Consider the following 22,426-nt stretch of genomic DNA (forward strand, 5'->3'; position numbering starts at 1 on the left):
CTGTAGCCTGCCAGGCCCCTCTATCCATGGGATTCTCTAGGCAAGAATACTGGAGTGGATTGTCATTCTCTTCTCCAGGGCAACTTCTTGACCCCAGGATTGAGCCTGGGTCTCCTGCATTGCAGGCAGATTCTTTACCATCTGAGCTACAGTCTGTCATAACAAAGTGCCATTTATTGAGTGGCTTAGACAACAGAAATTTATTCTCTCACAGTTCTGGAGGTTGCAAGTCCAAGAACAAGGTGTCAGGAGAGCTGGTTTGTTCTGAGACATCTCTCCTTGACTTGTAGATGGCCACCTCCTCACATGGCCTTTTCTTAGTGTGCGCATCCCTGAAGTCTCCCTGTCCATTCTAATCTCCACTTCTCATTAGAACCCCAGTCGGGTTGGATTAGGGCCCACACTGACACCTCAGTGCAACTTAATTACCGCTTTAAAGGCCCTGTCTCCAAATACAGTCATGTTTTAAGGTACTGGGGATTAATATACACATTTGAGGGGGAACACAATTCATTAAATCACAATGACATTTCAGAACACAATTTGGACATCTTCATCCTTCCCATCCTGAATCTTTTCTAAGAGGTTTGTAGCCACTGCAGCAATCTTGTGCCCCCAAATTCTGCCTTTCTTCCCCTTCAGCACTGCTCTTCAGTCCGCATTCATGTTCACTTGGAGAGAAAAAGGGGTTTCTTTTGTCATTGACTCTCACTAGGAAATGTTAAGTAAGCTACAGTAGGGGAGAAAAACAAATGACCAAAAAACATGTCTTAAATGGCAAAAGAAGAGCATTATTCAGAGGATGTAACCTTGATTTTTGCAGATTAGATTTAAAGTTTTCTGTAAAGCTGCCTCACTATAATTAATATAGTGCAGCCTCCCTTGTTGGAGAAAATCTGCTGAACTGTCAGTGCTGTAACACAAAATAGTTGGATGGAGCAGTTCTCTTAGATGTATGCATGCCTTAGAAGAGTAGCACAGAAAACAGAGGAAGTTGTGGATGGTTAAATTTTCAACACGGCAGACACTGACAGCATTGGTACTTGGCAGCAGGTAGACCTTCCAGAAGCATCTTAATTCCTCCCACAGGACAACCCATCACACATACCACTCACCCTAGTTACGCTCCTGTAAGAAGACCCAAGGATAAATGGTACTGCTGTTCCCATCAGCTAGGACTGCTATTTGAAATTACCTTTAGCACATTTCCTAGAAATGAGGCCAAGGGTTGGTTATTCCCATTACAAAAGGTGTAAACATTTTTCAATGGCCCCTGAGAAGTTGATCTACTTTAAAACATGACCAGGCTCCACTGCTCAACACCTGCTTTGAAGTGGGGGCTAGCCTAAATCAGGCCTAGAATTTATTTGTTTTTTTCCTTCTACTATAATCTTTTCAGAATCACAAAGCACTAGACTTCCACCTAGGAGAGAGTTTTAGAATCAAACTCCTTCCCTGGATAGAAGAGTTCTTTTTTCCTCCAGATTGTTCTCCCCTTTGCTTCTCATCATTTCACAGCCCTTGTTGTGAGTCCACAAGTCTCCAGTGGGAAACAAAGGCAGCTCCATTTATCGTGCAAAGACAGTTCCCAGGGCTTCCTTAGGTTACTCTTGAAAACTGAATATTTTTTAAAAATCTCATATAAAAATGAACTCTTGAATGGTAAATAGGATTTCATACACAGAGGTGAGGATTCAACATGATCAGCCTTTAAAAATGACTTAAGGAGTTATGCTTTAAAGATGATCTTTCCCTACTTTGTCATAAGTTTCTTAGTACATTTCCACTTTCCCTAAACCTTGATACTTCTCAAAAGTTTAATTTTATTGATTTTCCTAAGCAGCAGAAGAAACACTCTGCCTCAAGTGTTTTAGTTCCTCATTATCTCCACAAAATTTTTTCTAGAGGGATAAAACTTCCTGGAAGAATTTGTCTTTGTCAGGGAATTTTCAAATAATTTTCCTTTGTCAGGGAAATGCTTTGAACTTGCTCTGTGACCACTGGTTTCTGCTTTGATAGATCTATTCTTGGATAGAAGTTATGACTGAGCGGTATCCTGATATGGTTGAAAAAATCCACATTGGATCCTCATACGAGAAGTACCCACTTTATGTTTTAAAGGTATGGGAAGAGTCATTGATTTTTCAACTTTGGGGAGGTATGAATTCTCCAGTGGTGCTTGTTATTACTTGGATTATTTTTGAGTTCTGGAAATATGTGTATTACAAATGATCCTCAACTTTAATATCCACATCTTTAGTGATTGGTGATTACCTTTAAATTGTTTTCCTTTGCTACTACAGTGTTGATCTAAGAGTAGTAACCTCAGTTTTAGAATTAACTCTGTGACACAGATAAGTCATTTAACCTTTCTGGGTTTCAATGCCTACCTTCATAAAATGAGGCCAGTGGTCTGGATTATCTTTCAAATCCTCTTTTATTTATACCATCACAACCACCACCATCACCACCACCTCTGACTGACTGACTTGGGCCAAAAGAAGGAAAGGGATCTGTTTTGAATAAACATTGACATTAATATAGTTTTTAGAACCAAAGGAGTTGAACAACAGGAACTAGGAAAGAATAGGAACCAGAGCAATGCTGGAATTCTTGGCAGTAGGGCTGGTATGGCAGCTTCTGCTTCAGTCACCATCTGTTTGGTTATTGATTCTCAGCTGAACAAACTGGCCTTAGTAAAGTCAGTGAATTGGGCCACAGGAAGAATATTGGGAACCATGAAACCAAACTGATTCGTGCCTGTTCATTTTTAATTCTGCAGTTCTGGTTTTGTTTTTAAAACCATTGTTTCTCCTAAAAAAAAAAATTAAAAAGAAGGTCTGCAAAAATTTAATCATTGGAGAAATACATTTGATTCAGTAAAATTTCATTCACAAGTAGTTTCCTCACATGTTCTAAACTGTGATAGGTGAGGCTCTTTGATTGTCCAAAGATAAGGATAAGATAAGATAAGATAAGATTTGGAGTCAGGATTTTTGGGTTTTAATCTCTTCTGACAAGAGCTTGCAGTACAAAATCAAGTCAGACCCTAGGGAACATTGGGTTCTCTTGGCAGCTGAGTTAGCCTACTAGGCTGGATCCATGTAATCATGGCATACCAACCTATGACATTTACTTTTTGCCCTGTTGTATGCACATCACCTTGCTTATTTAACTTATATGCAGAGTACATCATGAGGAACGCTGGGCTGGAAGAAGCACAAGCTGGAATCAGGACTGCTGGAAGAAATATCAGTAACCTCAGATATGCAGATGACACCACCCTTATGGCAGAAAGTGAAGAGGAACTCAAAAGCCTCTTGATGAAAGTGAAAGAGGAGAGTGAAAAGGTTGGCTTGAAGCTCAACATTTAGAAAACAAAGATCATGGCATCTGGTCCCATCACTTCATGGGAAATAGATGGGGAAACAATGGAAACAATGTCAGACTTTATTTTTTTGGGCTTCAAAGTCACTGGAGATGGTGACTGTAGCCATGAAATTAAAAGATGCTTACTCCTTGGAAGGAAAGTTATGACCAACCTAGATAGCATATTAAAAAGCAGAGACATTACTTTGCCAACCAAGGTCCGTCTAGTCAAGGCTATGGTTTTTCCTGTGATCACGTACGGATGTGAGAGTTGGACTGTGAAGAAAGCTGATCACCGAAGAATTGATGCTTTTGAACTGTGGTGCTGGAGAGGACTCTTGAGAGTCCCTTGGACTGCAAGGAGATCCAACCAGTCCATTCTAAAGGAGATCAATCCTGGGTGTTCATTGGAAGGACTGATGCTAAAGCTGAAACTGCAATACTTTGGCCACCTCATGCGACGAGTTGACTCACTGGAAAAGACTCTGATGCTGGGAAGGGTTGGGGGCGGGAGGAGAAGGGGACGACAGAGAATGAGATGGCTGGATGGCATAACTGACTCTGTGGGCATGAGTTTGAGTGAACTCCAGGAGTTGGTGATGGACAGGGAGGCCTGGCATGCTGTGATTCATGGGGTTGCAGAGAGTTGGAGACTACTGAGCGACTGAACTGAACTGAACTGATGTATATCACCAGATGGTCAACACCGAAATCAGATTGATTACATTCTTTGCAGTTGAAGATGGAGAAGCTCTACACAGTCAGAAAAAACAAGACGGGGAGCTGACTGTGGCTTAGATCACAAACCTCTTATTGCCTAATTCAGACTTAAAGAGAAGAAAATAGGGAAAACCACTAGACCGTTCAGATATGATCTAAATCAAATCCCTTATGATTATACAGTGGAAGTGAGAAATAGATTTAAGGGACTAGATCTGATAGATAGAGTGCCTGATGAACTATGGACAGAGTTTAGTGACATGTACAGGAGACAGGGATCAAGACCATCCCCATGGAAAAGAAATGCAAAAAAGCAAAATGGCTGTCTGAGGAGGCCTTACAAATAGCTGTGAAAAGAAGAGAAGAGAAAAACAAAGGAGAAAAGGAAAGAGATAAGCATCTGAATGCAGAGTTCCAAAGAACAGCAAAGAGAGATAAGAAAGCCTTCCTCAGCGATCAATGCAAAGAAATAGAGGAAAACAACAGAATAGGAAAAACAAGAGATCTCTTCAAGAAAATTAGAGATACCAAGGGAACATTTCATGCAAAGATAGGCTCGATAAAGGACAGAAATGGTATGGACCTAACAGAAGTAGAAGATATTAAGAAGAGGTGACAAGAATACAGAGAAGAACTGTACAAAAAAGATCTTCATGACCCAGATAACCACGATGGTGTGATCACTCACCTAGAGTCAGACATCTTGGAATGTGAAGTCCAGTGGGCCTTAGGAAGTATCACTATGAACAAAGCTAGTGGAGGTGATGGAATTCCAAATGAGGTCTTTCAAATCCTGGCAGATGGTGCTGTGAAAGTGCTGCACTCAATATACCAGCAAATTTAGAAAACTCAGCAGTGGCCACAGGACTGGAAAAGGTGTTTTCATTTCAATCCCAAAGAAAGGCAATGCTAAAGAATGCTCAAACTACCGCACAATTGCACTCGTCTCACACGCTAGTAAAGTCATGCTCAAAATTCTCCAAGCCAGGCTTCAGCAATACATGAACTGTGAACTTGCAGATATTCAAGCTGGTTTTAGAAAAGGCAGAGGAACCAGAGATCAAATTGCCAACATCCGCTGGATCATGGAAAAAGCAAGAGAGTTCCAGAAAAACATCTAGTTCTGCTTTATTGACTATGCCAAAGCCTTGGACTGTATGGATCACAATAAACTGTGGAAAATTCTGAAGGAGATGGGAATCCATCTTGAGAAACCTGTATGCAGGTCAGGAAGCAACAGTTAGAACTGGACATGGAACAACAGACTGGTTCCAAATGGGAAAAGGAATACATCAAGGCTGCATATTGTCACCCTGCTTATTTAACTTATATGCAGAGTACATCATGAGGAACGCTGGGCTGGAAGAAGCACAAGCTGGAATCAGGATTGTTGGGAGAAATATCAATAACCTCAGATATACAGATAACACCACCCTTATGGCAGAAAATGAAGAAGAACTAAAAAGCCTCTTGATGAAAGTGAAAGAAGAGAGTGAAAAGGTTGGCTTGAAGCTCAACATTCAGAAAACAAAGATCATGGCATCTGGTCCCATCACTTCATGGGAAATAGATGGGGAAACAATGGAAACAATGTCAGACTTTATTTTGGGGGGCTCCAAAGTCACTGCAGATGGTGACTGTAGCCATGAAATTAAAAGATGCTTACTCCTTGGAAGGAAAGTTATGACCAACCTAGACAGCATATTAAAAAGCAGAGACATTACTTTGTCAACCAAGGTCCTTCTAGTCAAGGCTATGGTTTTTCCCGTGGTCATGTATGAATGTGAGAGTTGGACTGTGAAGAAAGCTGAGTGCTGAAGAATTGATTCTTTTGAACTGTGGTGTTGGAGAAGACTCTTGAGAGTCCCTTGGACTGCAAGGAGTTTCAACCAGTCCATTCTAAAGGAGATCAGTCCTGGGTGTTCATTGGAAGGACTGACGCTGAAGCTGAAACTCCAATAATTTGGCCACCTCATGTGAAGTTGACTCATTAGAAAAGACCCTGATGCTGGGAGGGATTGGGGCATAAGAAGAAGGAGACGACAGAGAATAAGATGGCTGGATAGCATCACCGACTCGATGAACATGAGTCTGAGTGAACTCCGGGATTTGGTGATGGACAGGGAGACCTGTCTTGCTGGGATTCATGGGGTCGCAGAGAGTCAGACACAATTGAGCAACTGAATTGAACTGAACTGAACTGAACTGATGTACTCTTTGGAACTTGTGTTTCTGGGACCTGATATACATGTTGGAAAACCATGCTTCCTGAAAGCTTTAGTCCCAGTATCAATCAAGGATGTGTACAACATGTGAGTCCCTAGGGTTCCTCAATGTCGGAATGGGTACCAAGAGAATTTACTCAGCACAGTTAAACAGAAGGTCAAATAAAGCAACTAGTCAAAACAACTCAGAATTTTCTTTTAAGTTGAGGAGATTAAATCAGTTGGGCAGTTCTCTTTGTACAATTTGATCCTTTGTGGCCAAAGTTTTCCACACTTGCCTTTTTGTTGGACATCAGTAACTTCAGGTTTGTTTAGAAGAAAACTCCCTGAGTGGCATAGATGGCAGTTTAAAAATGGAACCCTCTGTTTTTCTTCCTTTGGAATTCCAACCCTACATATCTCTTTGATTTTGCAACACTCTTCTCCCTTCACTCCATACTCTAAAACTGTGTAATATTTAAAAGTAGATGAAGGATGATTCATTTTATGTACAGGTGTTTGTGAGAATTCTTCTAAAGTCATCAAAGGCTATCATTGAAAACAAGTTGGTAGTTCTTATTCTAGAAAGTTGGCAGCTTACACTAGTACCCTAGATGGTAAATCAGAACAAGGTTTCCGTCCCCAGACCTGTTGATAATAAATTGAGGTCAAGTTAGATGTGTGTTTATTTTTGTGTGAAATAAGGAAATGATCTACACATTAAATAAAAGTGAGCACCCTGGGAAAATGGTGAGGGAGTCCAAGGTTGTCTTGGGCACCACTAACTTCCCTCTCCCAAGCCTTTCTTTGTGCCCACTTCCCACAGAAAACTGCCCACCCAACACATGCTCATTTTATTCTAACTGGAGTGTGAAGATATGGCCTGAAGCACTAGTTCTCTGGTCTTTACTTCTGCAATTTCTCATGTAGCTCTGGTATCATCAGGTATTTGTTTAGGAATAAAAAGAATTTTAAATCAAGAATTCTCCAAGGAATGAAGAGAATAGGGCGTATTTCATAGATTTGCTAAAAGGATGAAATCGAAGCCATATTATTCAGGAAGTTGTTATCCTGAAGCTTCTTCTTAATTGTTTTTTTGGTTTTCTCTGAGCAGGTTTCTAAAAAAGAACAAAGGGCCAAAAATGCCATGTGGATTGACTGTGGAATCCATGCCAGAGAGTGGATCTCTCCTGCTTTCTGCTTGTGGTTCGTAGGCTCTGTAAGTATTCACATTCTCTTGAAGCCCAGGGCTTCTCAGGCCTAAGACCACTTTAGTAGATTCAACTGGACTGTTTATTAGATGTGTTTTCCTAGGTCACCTCCTACAATTCTCAACTTGAAATCTCTGGGGATGAGACTTAGAAATCTACGATTATCTCATGCTTGTTAGGTGACTTTCATGCATATTGAGAACCATAAATTTAAGCATTTAAATTCCCCTAGAGATTATCTAAAGAATGAAGGGATTATCGGAAAGAATGAAGGGATGGAGCCAAAGCAAAACAAATACCCAGTTGTGGATGTGACTGGTGATAGAAGCAAGGTCCAATGCTATAAAGAGCAATATTGCATAGGAACCTGGAATGTTAGGTCCATGAATCAAGGCAAATTGGAAGTGGTCAAACAGGAGATGGCAAGAGTGAACGTAGACATGCTAGGAATCAGTGAACTAAAATGGACTGGAATGGGTGAATTTAACTCAGATGACCATTATGTCTACTACTGTGGGCAGGAATCCCTTAGAAGAAATGGAGTAGCCATCATGGTCAACAAAAGAGTCCGAAATGCAGTACTTGGATGCAGTCTCAAAAATGACAGATTGATGTCTGTTCGTTTCCAAGGCAAACCATTCAATATTACAGTAATCCAAGCCTATGCCCCAACCAGTAACACTGAAGAAGCCGAAGTTGAATGGTTCTATGAAGACCTACAAGACCTTTTAGAACTAACACCTAAAAAAGATGTCCTTTTCATTATAGGGGATTGGAATGCAAAAGTAGGAAGTCAAGAAACACCTGGAGTAACAGGCAAATTTGGCCTTGGAGCACGGAATGAAGCAGGGCAAAGGCTAATAGAGTTTTGCCAAGAGAATGCACTGGTCATAGCAAACACCCTCTTCCAACAACAAGAGACAAGACTCTGCACATGGATATCACCAGATGGTCAACACCGAAATCAGATTGATTATATTCTTTGCAGCCAAAGATGGAGAAGCTCTATACAGTTAGCAAAAACAAGACCAGGAGTTGACTGTGGCTCAGATTATGATCATCCCCATGGAAAAGAAATGCAAAAAAGCAAAATGGCTGTCTGAGGAGGCCTTACAAATAGCTGTGAAAAGAAGAGAAGCGAAAAGCAAAGGAGAAAAGGAAAGATGTAAGCATCTGAATGCAGAGTTCCAAAGAATAGCAAGGAGAGATAAGAAAGCCTTCCTCAGCGATCAATGCAAAGAAATAGAGGAAAACAACAGAATAGGAAAAACAAGAGATCTCTTCAAGAAAATCAGAGATACGAAGGGAACATTTCAAGCAAAAATGGGCTCGATAAAGGACAGAAATGGTATGGACCTAACAGAAGCAGAAGATATTAAGAAGAGGTGGCAAGAATACACAGAAGAACTGTACAAAAAAGATCTTCATGACCCAGATAATCACGGTGGCATGATCACTCACCTAGAGCCAGGTATCTTGGAATGTGAAGTCAAGTGGGCCTTAGAAAGCATCACTGAAAACAAAGCTAGTGGAGGTGATGGAATTCCAGTTATTTCAAATCCTGGAAGATGGTGCTGTGAAAGTGCTGCACTCAATATGCCGGCAAATTTGGAAAACTCAGCAGTGGCCACAGGACTGGAAAAGGTCAGTTTTCATTACAATCCCAAAGAAAGGCAAGGCCAAAGAATGCTCAAACTACTGCACAATTGCACTCATCTCACACGCTATAGTAAAGTCATGCTCAAAATTCTTCAAGCCAGGCTTCAGCAATATGTGAACCATGAACTTCCAGATGTTCAAGCTGGTTTTAGAAAAGGCAGAGGAACCAGAGATCAAATTGCCAACATCTGCTGGATCATGGAAAAAGCAAGAGAGTTCCAGAAAAACATCTAGTTCTGCTTTATTGACTATGCCAAAGGCTTTGACTGTGTGGATCACAATAAACTGTGGAAAATTCTGAAGGAGATGGGAATCCCAGACCACCTGACCTGCCTCTTGAGAAACCTGTATGCAGGTCAGGAAGCAACAGTTAGAACATGGACAACAGACTGGTTCCAAATAGGAAAAGGAGTAGGTCAAGGTCGTATGTTGTCACCCTGCTTATTTAACTTTTATGCAGAGTACATTATGAGGAACGCTGGGCTGGAAGAAGCACCAGCTGGAATCAAGATTGCCGGGAGAAATATCAATAACCTCAGATATGCAGATGACACCACCCTTATGGCAGAAAGTGAAGAGGAACTCAAAAGCCTCTTGATGAAAGGGAAAGAGGAGAGTGAAAAGGTTAGCTTGAAGCTCAACATTCAGAAAACAAAGATCATGGCATCTGGTCCCATCACTTCATGGGAAATCGATGGGGAAACAGTGGAAACAGTGTCAGACTTTATTTTTTTGGGCTCCAAAATCACTGCAGATACTGATTGCAGCCATGAAATTAAAAGATGCTTAGTCCTTGGAAGGAAAATTATGACCAACCTAGATAGCATATTAAAAAGCAGAGACATTACTTTGCCAACCAAGGTCCGTCTAGTCAAGGCAATGGTTTTTCCCATGGTCATGTATGGATGTGAGAGTTGGGCTGTGAAGAAAGCTGATTGCCGAAGAATTGATGCTTTTGAACTGTGGTGCTGGAGAAGACTCTTGAGAGTCCCTTGGACTGCAAGGAGATCCAACCAGAACATTCTAAAGGAGATCAACCCTGGGTGTTCATTGGAAGGACTGATGCTAAAGCTGAAACTGCAATACTTGGGCCTCATGTGACGAGTTGACTCACTGGAAAAGACTCTGATGCTGGGAGGGATTGGGGGCGGGAGGAGAAGGGGACGACAGAGAATGAGATGGCTGGATGGCATCACCGACTCGATGGACATGCGTTTGAATGAACTCCAGGAGTTGGTGATGGACAGGGAGGCCTGGCGTGCTGTGATTCATGGGGTCGCAAAGAGTCGGACACGACTGAGTGACTGAACTGAACTGAACTGAGAGATTATCTGCCTTATCTTTTCTACATTTCCAGCTACTGGCTTCCCCAGTGGCTCAGATGGTAAAGTATCTGTGTGAAATGTGAGAGACCTGGGTTCGATCCCTGGGTTGGGATGGTCCCCTGGAGAAGGGCATGGCAACCCACTCCAGTATTCTTGCCTCGAGAATCCCCATGGACAGTGGAGCCTGGTGAGTTACAGTCCATGGGGTCACAGAGTTGGACATGACTGAGTGACTAAGCACACAAGCACTGGAGGGCTTCCCTGGTGGCTAATATGGTAAAAGAATCTGCCTGTCATGCAGGAGACCTGGGTTTGATCCCTCGGTTGAGAAGATCACCTGGAGAAGAGAATGTCTGCCCACTTCAGTATTCTTGCCCAAAGAATTCCATGGACAGAGGAGCGTGGAAGGCTACAGTCCATGGGGTCGCAACGAGTTGGACATGACTGAATAACTAACATACTTTTCAAACACTGCAACATAATTAAGTAACAGTATCAGGAAATGGCAACCCACTCCAGTATTCTTGCCTGGAAAATCCCATGGACAGAGGAGCGTGGAAGGCTACAGTCCATGGGATTGCAAAGAGTTGGACATGACTGAGCAACTGAGCCCACACACCTGCAGTTGTAATACATTTACTAACTAAAAGAAAGAACTGAAGCAATTGTCTAAATTGAGTCCCAATTAATTTTTTTCTTTTGCTTTGAATTATCTAGATATCTTTTGCCATATTTTGCTCTTAGAAAATGAACATAAAGTGCCCCATTACAGAGCAGATTATATTTTTTTCCATATATCGTAGTAGGTACTTTTGTCCCTAAAGAAGGCCTTGTAATCAAACAAATCCATGTATGAGACAAAGAGTATGTCATAATAGTAAAAATTATAATGACTGTAAATTGTGTAACAAATGAAAACAGTAAAAGTCGCTTTTATATTCCCTATAACTATTTTTTTGGCCCACTTAATCAGTGCTCTACTTCCTACATTGGAAATTTAAATTAATGCTGCAGGTTTAAACTGAAATACAACTCTGGGGTCCGGAGAGGACTTAAACAGTGCCTCCTATTGGGTTAAATAGGTTCTTCCCATTGGATAAGGTCTAAATTGTTCATCCACACACTGGGACTTGGATAGCTCTTTGTTGTATTTTTAATGGTCATGGGCACGATAGCTTATTTCAGAATCTTCCATTCAAAATGTCTTATATGCTTTTATGTACAGATTTATTCTCTATGAATGGTTATTGGTTAACTTGTTGGCAGGCATTGTTATTCTTGTCTAGGATTATAAGAAAGACAAAGCTTCAGTGTCCCCCAGGCAAAGAGAGCTGAGTGATCATCTGTCATGGGATGGGAATTAGTCAAGCCTTTATCTCCTGCCCTCTAATTGCTCACTCGCTCTTGGGCTCTCTCCTCTGCCACCCTTGTCCTCATCTTTATTCTTTTCTGCTTTTTTAACTTCAAGACAGTGGTTTCAGTTTTATTACTTATCTTTCTGGTGAATCATTCCATCAACGAACATTTATGTGTTGTCTTTGTGTGTCAGACATTATTTCTGTAGCGATCATCCTCACTGAGTGATTCATCCACTAGATACAGAACCATAACTGTAAATATATTTTTAGATTACTGTGAAAACTCATCAGAAAACATATGCTTGGAGAGCCCCGTGATACACAGATTAGATTCATAGTAAAGAATTAGATTCATGAACATGTTCAACTTGGTTGAAAATGTTATTTTTAAAAATCGTGTCTTTCAACACAGTTAAAATATACCAAGTCAGAATTTTAAGGCTTATAGAGTTTGAGAGGTTACATGACTTCAGGGTCATGATTAGATATCTAGATAGCATACTTTTGAAGTATAAATAACTGGATAAATTTCAGGTATGAAAATATTTTTATAAGTAACAACATCATTCACAAAGTTAATTAAAAATATTGATTTCGCCTTGGTAGCTCAAACAGTAAAGCGTCTGCCTGCAATGCAGGAGACCTGGGTTCAATCCCTGGGTCGGGAAGATCCCCTGGAGAAGGAAATGGCAACCCACTCCAGTACTCTTGCCTGGAAAATTCCATGGATGGAGGAGCCTGGTAGGCTACAGGCTATGAGATCGCAAAGACTCGAACACGACTGAGCAACTTCACTGGTTCACTATCCCTCCCTGTTTTATATTTCATTTATTTTAGGTAGGTTTTTTTTTTTTTCAGTGAAATATATGACTTTAACCATTTGGTTTTTATTTATTTAAAAATACTTTGATTATGAATTTATTTGGCTGTGCTGGGTCTTAGTTGTTGCACTTGGAATCTTTAGTTTTGGTGTGCAGGATTTTTTTCTTTTCTTTTCAGTTGTGGCAGGTCAACTCTTAGTTGCTGCATGTGGAACCTAGTTTCCTAGCCAGGGATTGGACCTGGGCCCCCTGCATTACAAGTGTAGAGTCTTGGCTGCTGGACAACCAGGGGAGGCCCTCCAACCACTTTTTTTTTACTGAAGCAGAGTTGATTTACAATGTTGTGTTAGTTTCAGGTGCACAGCAAAGTGAATCAGGCCAGAATACTGGAGTGGGTAGCCATTCCCTTCTCCAGAGGATCTTCCCAACCCAGGGATCCAACCCAGACTTCCCACATTGCAGGCAGATTCTTTACCAGCTGAGCCACAAGGGAAGCCCTCCTACCCAATAGGCTGGCAAAAAATTTTAAATAGCAAATAACAAATATTGGTAAGAGTGTGGAAAAACTGGGACTCTCATCCATTGCTGTTGGGATCATAAAATGGTGCAACCATGTTAGAAAACAGTTTGACAGTTCCTCAAAAGTTTGAGCATAGAGTTACCATTGACCCAGCAATTCCGCTCCAGTATATAACCAAGAGATTTGAACATATACGTTTACAAATATTCATAGCAACACTATTCATAAGTCCCAAACTGGAAACAGGGACTTCCCTTGCAGTCCAGTGCTTAAGACTCCATGCTTCTAAAGCATGGGGCACCATTCAATCCCTGGTTGGGGAAATAAGATCCCATATGCTGCATGTGCAGCCAAAAAATTGGGAGGAAAAATTGGAAACAGTCCAAATGTCCATCGGCTTATGAGTGGACAAATAAAATGTGGCATATCCTTATAATGGAATACCATTCAGCAGCGAGAAGGACTGAAGTACTGATTCAGGCTATAACATGGATGAATCTTGAAAACATTTTGCTAAGTGATAGAAGTCAGAAAAGGCCATATATTTTATTATTCCACTTACATGAAATGTCTAGAATGGGCAAATGCACAGAGACAGAAAGTTGATTAATGGTTGCCAGAGGCTGGGGGAAGAGAAGGGAGAAAGGGGTAACTCCTAAAGGGAGTTTTTGGTATTGATGGGGGTTGTGAGAGCTGGACCCTAAAGAAGGCAGAATGCCAAAGAATTAATGATTTCAAGCTGTGGTGCTGGAGAAGACTCCTGGAAGTCCCTTGGACAGTAAGGAGATCAAACCAGTCAATCTTAAGGGAGATCAACCCTGAATATTCACTGGAAGGACTGATGCTGAAGTTCCAGTATTTTGGTCATCTGATGCGGACAGACGACTCACTGGAAAAATTCCCAATGCTGGGAAAGATTGAGGGCAGAAGGAGAAGAGGGCATCAGAGGATGAGATGGCTGGACAGCATCACCGATGTATGAGCATGAACTTGGGCAAACTCTGGTAGATGGTGAGGGACAGGGAGGTCTGGTGTGCTGCCGTCCTTGGGGTCACAGAGTTGGACACGACTGGGTGACCAAACAACAGCAACATTGATGGGGTGGTGATGAAAATATCGTATAATTGGATAATGGTGATAGTTGCTTAGTTCTGTGAAATATAAAACCCACTGAACTGTGCACTTTAAAATGCTGAATTTTCTGGTATATGAATAACATCTCAATAAATTGTTTAAAAAAATTAGGTCCCCCTTCCTCTGGGATTCCAGCTGCAGCCCCACATGAGGGTAGGGCTTGACACACAGAGTAGAGGCTGTATTTCAGCTCTCACTCACCCCTTCTGTTTGGAGCCCTGCTTATTAAACACATTTCCAGGTTAATATTTGATCTTCTCTCAGAGACTAACTTTTTGCTGAAAGACTTCCATCCAACTGTCACTAAAGTAAGAAGGAAATAAGGAGAGTGAAAAAGATAAAGAAACTGACCATGGCATACCTATTAAAAGTTCAGCAGCCACTGTAGAAGTAAAAATGATGCTTTCTCATTTTAAAGAAAATAAGATCTCCTAATTTTTTTCTGATAATGAATGCTACATTATTATTGAAAAAACTGACTCTAACATAAATTTACTACTTTGTAGCATAAAAATGATTTCACTAGTTTCTAAACTACTTAAAATATTGCTTCTTTCTATAAAATTACTTCCCTTTCATTAAGCTTTTCTTTCTGACCTATACTGGGTCAAAAAGTAACTTGTACTTTTTCTTTCCTTTCTCCCATATTTAGTAAGTGGTTACCTATGGCAAATAATTTAAATTTGACTATTATGGTTATTCTAGGGAGATAAGGATATAGTATTTAAAATATTTAAAGAAAAATGGCAATGTTTAGCTATAGCAAAAGTAAGATTTAGAAGACATTTTTCCTGGATATTAGCCCCTTATTGATCACATCATTTGCAAATACTTTCTCACATTCAGTAGGTTGTCTTCTTGTTTTGTTGATAGCTTCCTTTGCTGGTGTATGTGAACCTGTATCATACACCTGTAACTTACATAAAATTGTATAGCAACTATACTTCAATTTTTTAAAAACATATTTTTCTTCTATCAATAATGAAAAATGTTTCTTAGCAAAGAAACTTTTGAGTAAAGTTTAAATCAGAAAAAAATTGTGAACTAATCCACAAATTTAAACGTAGCAACAGTTAGAACTGGACATGGAACAACAGACTGGTTTCAAATAGGGAAAGGAGTACGTCAAGGCTGCATATTGTCACCCTGCTTATGTAACTTATATGCAGAGTACATCATGAAAAAAGCTGTGCTGGAAGAAGCACAAGCTGGAATCAAGATTGCTGGGAGAAATATCAATAACCTCAGATATGCTTATGACACCACCCTTATGCCAGAAAATGAAGAAGAACTAAAGAGCCTCTTGATGAAAGTGAAAGAGGAGAGTGAAAAAGTTGGCTTGAAGCTCAACATTCAGAAAACGAAGATCATGGCATCTGGTCCCATCACTTCATGGGAAATAGATGGAAAAACAGTGGAAACAGTGTCAGACTTTATTTTTTGGGGCTCCAAAATCACTGCGGATGCTGATTGCAGCCATGAAATTAAAAGACGCTTACTCCTTGGAAGGAAAGTTATGACAAACCTAGACAGCATATTAAAAAGCCAAGGCATTACTTTGCCAACCAAGGTCCATCTAGTCAAGGCTATGGTTTTTCCAGTGGTCATGTACGGATGTGAGAGTTGGACTGTGAAGAAAGCTGATCACCAAAGAATTGATGCTTTTGAACTGTGGTGTTAGAGAAGATTCTTGAGAGTCCCTTGGACTACAAGGAGATCCAACCAGTCCATTCTAAAGGAGATCAGTCCTGGGTGTACATTGGAAGGACTGATGCTAAAGCTAAAACTCCAATACTTTGGCCACCTCATGTGACAAGTTGACTCACTGGAAAAGACTCTGATGCTGGGAGGGATTGGGGGCAGGAGGAGAAGGGGACGACAGAGAATGAGATGGCTGGATGGCATCACCGACTCGATGGAGGTGGGTTTGAGTGAACTCTGGGAGTTGGTGATGGACAGGGAGGCCTGGCGTGCTGTGATTCATGGGGTTGCAAAGAGTCAGACACGACTGAGCGACTGAACTGAACTGAACTGAATGTTATCACAAATGAAGAGTTTATGCCAAAGCTTTGTTGTTGTTTAGTCACTAAGTTGTGCTCAACTCTTTTGTGACCCCGTGGACTGTAGCCCACCAGGCTCTTCTGTCTATGTGATTTCCCAGGCAAGAATACTGAAGTAGGCTGCCATATCCTCCTCCAGGGGATCTTCTTGGCCCAGTGATCTAACCCGTGTCTCCTGCATTAGCCAGGGAGGTTCTTTACCTCTGAGTCACCAGATGAAATCATTTAACCACCTGAAATTTGTCTTTGTGGGTCTTCTGTATCTATATTTGGTCATTTTTGGGTTAACTTCTCAGTCACTGGAATGTGGATGTCCTTGGATCTTGTGAAAATATGTGACCCTAGTTGGGTATGAATATAAAGCACAGAAGAGCAGTGTCAAATGATGTCTGATAGGAAACTCATAGTCAGTACCTAGGAAAAGCTACCACTGACTTTAAAGCCAATTGACTGAAGGCTTGGGAAATGCACTCAATTCTAGCAAAAATTGAACTCATAAGACAATGCAGAAAATATTATCTAGACGTGTCTGGGAATGAGACAAGGTTAGTTTAAGTCGTGATTGATGCAGATAATTATTAAAAGAGTGGAAATATATCTAGGTTTTGTTTCCTTAAATCTTTGTGGTGGACTTTATGTATTAATAAAGAATTCTTCTGTTTCTGGAAGGAAGTTTTAGGAAACATGTAGTTCTGTCTTCTGACTCCATTAAATAGGAAGACCAGTTGTCCCATGTCCAGGACATTTACCATCACTTGTCAGCATAGTATCCTAAGTCTAGACTTTTCAAGGAATTAATACTCTTCCTGAAAGTTAAATCTGCAAATCTAAACATCGAATTAAAAAAAACCAAACCATAGACCAAGTTTAGTGGATGTCAGTTAGATGTATATTAACTAGACTCATTGTGGTGATTCCTTCACTATATATACAAATATTGAATCATTAGGTAATACACCTGAACCTAATATAGTTGACCCTTGAACAATGGTGGTTAGGCGCATCCACCCTCCATACACTCAAAAATCCCGTTTATATGTGTTTATAAGCAGACCCTCCTTCTGTGCACAGTTCTGCATCTGTGGATTCAATGAACTGCAGATCGTGTAGTTCTCTAGTACTTAATGTTGAAAAAAATGTCTACAAGTGGATCCACGCAGTTCAAACCTGTGTTGTTCCAGGATTATGTGTCAATTATATCTAAATTAAAAAAAAAAGAAACAGGTTAAGTTTAGAAGGAGGTAAAAGATACGTTATCAAATATACTTGGTTTAATCCATAGGTAACTCATTACTATGGGAAAGAAAAGATGCATACCAATCTTCTGAAGCACATGGATTTCTATATTATGCCAGTGGTTAATGTGGATGGTTATGACTACACATGGAAAAAGGTAGGTGAAGGCAAAGAAAACAAAACACACTCCTTTAGAGCATGCAGGATACACAGACAGAATTATTCATAGAATGCTGGATCCCAGCATAATGGTTTTATTATGAAAAAAATTTTGTTTAATTCATTATGGGAAAGTTCAAACGATATGAATGGAAATAATTGTATGGTAAACTCTGATGTACTTATCACATAGCCAATCAATTTATGGCCAATCATTTTTCACCTGTATCCCCAACTCCCTTCTATCTTACCCATATCTTTTTGAAGCAAATCTCAGGTACCATATCATTTCATCAATAAATATTTCAGGATGCATCTGAGGTCTTAAAAAATAACAATACAATTATACCTAAAAATGAATAATAATTGTTAACTATCATAAAATTTCTAATCAGTATTTAAATTTCTGATCATACCACAACTTTTTTAAAATGTTCATTTCTTTGGTTCAGAATCCAAATAAAGCTGATATATTGTGATTGCTTTATAGCCTTTATTTTTATTTTAATCCATAGATTCTCTCCCCATATCTCTTTTCTCTATTTCCCTGCAATTTTTTTTCACTGAAGAAGACTTTCCTGTCTGGATTTACTCATTGCATTGCCATGTTGTAGTTTAACATGTTCATTTGTCCTCTGTATTTTCTGAAACTTGATATTTGGATTCTTGAAGATTACTAAGATTCAGGTCTGACTTTTTTGGCAAGACTACTTCATTGTGATAGGGTGTTTTCCCAGCAACAGTGGCACAGGTTTGGTTTTATCGCTTTTTGATGTTAGCTGCCTTGATACACAGGGCCTCCATCCGTTCATTCTTACTAGGAGTTGTTTGGATGGTATTTTGATTTATAAAAATCATGAATTGCAAGAATTAGAATGGCATTCTAACTGAATGTACATCAGAACAGAATTGCACACTAGCCAATATGCAAATTTAATCCTAGTGCCCTTTAACTCAATCATGAACATATATAGGAGTATCATGGTCAGTCTTATCTACACTGGAAACCGTTTTAATCCATCAGCATCATGATTCATGTAAAATTACTCAAGCAATATGAAGTACAGTCCTTTCTAATTTAATGAGGAGCACATAAAAACTCTGGTCTGTACACTTCTGCAAACTTCTTGCTTGAGTTTATTCATAGGTGTGTATGTGTGCAAGTGCAGGCATATAAAAACTTCAATTTTCTGACTTGTTAATGTTGGTTGAAAAAAATTAATCCTTGTGTGTAAAAAAAAAGAAAAAGACTGCATTGTAAAGTAACTAAACTCTAATAATAGTTTTTAATTAGAATTTTTTAAAATTATAAAAACAGTCAAACATTATGAAAAACATACTTGAATAGCACATTTAAACACTCAGGGGAATGGGCATAATTGCAGTGATTAGAAACATAAGGAATTATACAGGAATTATTTTATGTAGTGGTTAATTTAAGCAGAAGAGATGGGAATGGTGAAGGAGATTGATGAAAAAGTCATCTCAGGGAAGACAAATACTGTGAACAAAAGTTTTCAGGTGGGAATGAGCAAACCCTGAACTAAGTAAATGGAAAATACCTTGTATAGTATCTAACATAAAATTGGAGTTCAATAAATGGTCACATTTATAGATTGCTATTACAATAAATTTATGCCTTCACTGGACTCCCAGTGGAGTTCAGCCACACTTTAGATAGTCTTACTCTGCAACTGTCTTTTGTATCTTAACTCTGCCAACTAACTCCTGAAGTATGAGAACCCAATTTCCTCAGAGCAACTGTTGCTGCTAGAATCACAAGCCTGGGGTTGGAAACAGACTGGGAGGCTGGGCAGAAGGGTTGGTGGAATAGGGAAAAGGGTGCCATGTCATCCCAACCCAGAACTCAAACAAAGTCTATGCAACTGTTTACAAGATTCAATTCCCAGAACCCAATGGGGTACTTTTGCTTTACATTTAAAAACCAGAGTTGAATCACTACAATCACAGGCACCATCAAACTAGAGGTATTTTCCCATCTCTTCTTCCTGTAGGTTTTAAGTGAATGTTGAATTCAATCAAAAGAGAGCACTGAAACTCATGATTCAACAACATTGTATTATAATCATCAAACTTGCTAAAAGACTTGATCTTAATCACTTCCGCCACAAAAAAGAGATAATTATTGTGACAGGTTAGAAGTACTAATTATCCCAATAGTAGTAATCATATGTAAATGAATCAAATGAACATATTGAACATCTTTAATTTATACAATGTTGTATGTCAAATACATTTCAATTAAAAAAAAAGAAACTCATGACTCATAGTTTTAATTTGGGTTGAAACACCAAGTTATTTTACTTTTCTTAGAAGGACAGAAGATAGAAAATGGCAATGCATAGAATTAAAGGAAATAAGACCTAACAAGAAGGCCAGTAAGCAGTCTAGAAAAACCAGTTGAAATTTTTTTTTGGCAGGTCAAAGCTCATTACATATCACTATTTCATTTGATTCAAGTTTGAGTGAACCCAGTTAAGACCTGGATAGAACAGGGGCCATGCAAGAAGTACTGTGAAGAGATGAGGTTAAAGGAAAGAAACACAACACTGTCCACCTTGTCATTAAAAGTGACGTCTTTCCTAAACCGCAAACATGGATGCTCTGGTAATCTGTGTTTTGTTTATTTAGGATCGAATGTGGAGAAAGAATCGTTCTTTACATGAAAAAAATGCTTGCATCGGAACAGACCTGAACAGGAACTTTGCTTCCAAACACTGGTGTGGTAGGTTGTTTGCTTAATTTCTAGCAATGTCTCTTCATTTAAAAGGTGGTATTCCTAAAAACCCATTAATTCAAGCTAATTAGAGGGGAGGACTATCTGAATCAGGAAATAATTGAAATAAGAAACTTTTTGCTTAAATGCAATGATGTGAAGGTTGGCTAAAATCAGCAGAACATCCTTACCCTGTCCTCCTTATTTTAATAGCCACATCTTTAAAAGAAGGCAGTTGGACCAGTTCTGTAAGGTTCCTTCTAGCTTCAAAGTTCTAAAATTTTTTTCCTCTAGAATCATAAGGAATTGACCACTACATTTCCTACTTTCATAAACAAATAGCATTCATTACGAGGTTGTCAAAGACAAGAGTTGGATGGGTACCTCTTGTTTTCAATTGTTTAGGAAAATATTTACTTCTATAGTGTTGCAAAACCTTTGTTTGTTTGGCTTGTGAAATCTTAGTTTTCCTGATCAGGACCAGGGATCAGACCTGTGCCCCCTGCAGTGGAAATGCAGAGTCCTCATTTTTCTCTTGTATTACTTGAAACATATGTATTATTATGTCTCTGTACTTAAAAAAATATAACTAAAATCCATTATTACACATAAGGTAATTGACAACAAATAACGATTCATCAAATATTGTCAATGTTCAAATTTCCAATTATTTATAAATGTCATTATTTTGTGTGAATTAAGTTCCAAATAAGGTCCACACATGACAAGCAGCTGATATTTTAAATCTCTTTTAATCTAAAAACTTCCTCTACTTAAAAAGAATTTTTTGACATATAATCGATTAGTGATGTTGTGCATCTTCTCATTTCCCTGTTAGCCATTCATATGTCTTCTTTGGAAAAAATGTCTGTTCAAATCCTCTGCCCATTTTTTAATCAAGTTGTTTAAGAATATAAGCCATTATAGAATGTCCCTCAATTTAGACTCATTTGTTCCTTAGAGATTAGATTCAGGTTAAATAATTTGGGACAAGAATAATATATAAGCAAGATTGTATCCTCAGAACATTACATCAGAAGGCATATAATGCCAGTTTTGTTTCATTTTCAGTTATGTTAGGTTTGATCACTTAAGTAAGATTGTGTCTGCCAGGTTACTCCAATGAGAAAATAGTCTTTTCCATGGATATTTACTAAATGATACAGGCGATGACTCAGATCTTGTGCATAGCCTTTTTCCCAGTAACTTTTCATGCAGTCATTTTAGTGTCCACTAATGATGCTTCCCCGAGTCAATTATTACATAGGTGGTTGGACAGTGGCAACTTTCTAATAATGGAATTCCTCTTCATTTGTTAGCTAGTAAAATTCTGGGGGAAAAAGGACAGAAGTTCCTCTTCCTGTTACCCCATTCTGTTTATTTCTCCTTTTTAAGATTTTCTGTGGACTCATGAATTTCTTTTTATGTCATGTGTTATAAAAACATTATTGTCATTATTTTTGATGCTCAAATTGTCCCAGATTTGGATATAGGCAACCCCTTGAACTAAATTTCTGTGTCTTTTGACACGTTTCCATCAGTTTTTGGTCAATTTCCTTCCTTCTTGTGCAACAAAATATTCTAGGCTCACCTTGAATATTACCTACCTCAGCCCTGGGACAAGTTCTTTCAAGGATTCCTGGTATCTTTGGTTGGTACTGGTTTTAGAAACTAAGATTAACATGCTAGATGTGCTCATTACTACTGGGTGGTGTTGCTTCTGAGTACTTTAAATGGACAGAAATAAAAATACCATTTTTTTTAAATCATAAATTTTTATACTGATTTCTTCCATTCAAATCCAAAATGACAGTTTTTTTCCCTCCATCCATTTTCTACGTACATCTTCCTTTTCCTAGTGAAAACTGTGGTTTGTAACAGTGTCAATGTAATTATCCATTTCTTACAACTTT

General features: G+C 39.2%; 1 protein-coding gene across 1 annotated transcript in view; it reads left to right on the plus strand.

The window, feature by feature from the left end:
- CPB2 (carboxypeptidase B2) overlaps positions 1-22,426 on the plus strand; it is a 66,475-nt gene that overhangs the window by 26,263 nt on the left and 17,786 nt on the right. The window contains exons 5-8 of the mRNA XM_055426819.2: positions 2,020-2,121; positions 7,408-7,512; positions 17,664-17,774; positions 20,429-20,522. Of these exons, the coding sequence (XP_055282794.2) occupies positions 2,020-2,121; positions 7,408-7,512; positions 17,664-17,774; positions 20,429-20,522 (412 nt within the window). The remainder of the gene's footprint in view (positions 1-2,019; positions 2,122-7,407; positions 7,513-17,663; positions 17,775-20,428; positions 20,523-22,426) is intronic.

This window comes from Moschus berezovskii, chromosome 13 (genome assembly GCF_049115385.1).
Source record: "Moschus berezovskii isolate FMDL1 chromosome 13, NW_MosBer_1.0, whole genome shotgun sequence".
NCBI lineage: Eukaryota > Metazoa > Chordata > Mammalia > Artiodactyla > Moschidae > Moschus > Moschus berezovskii.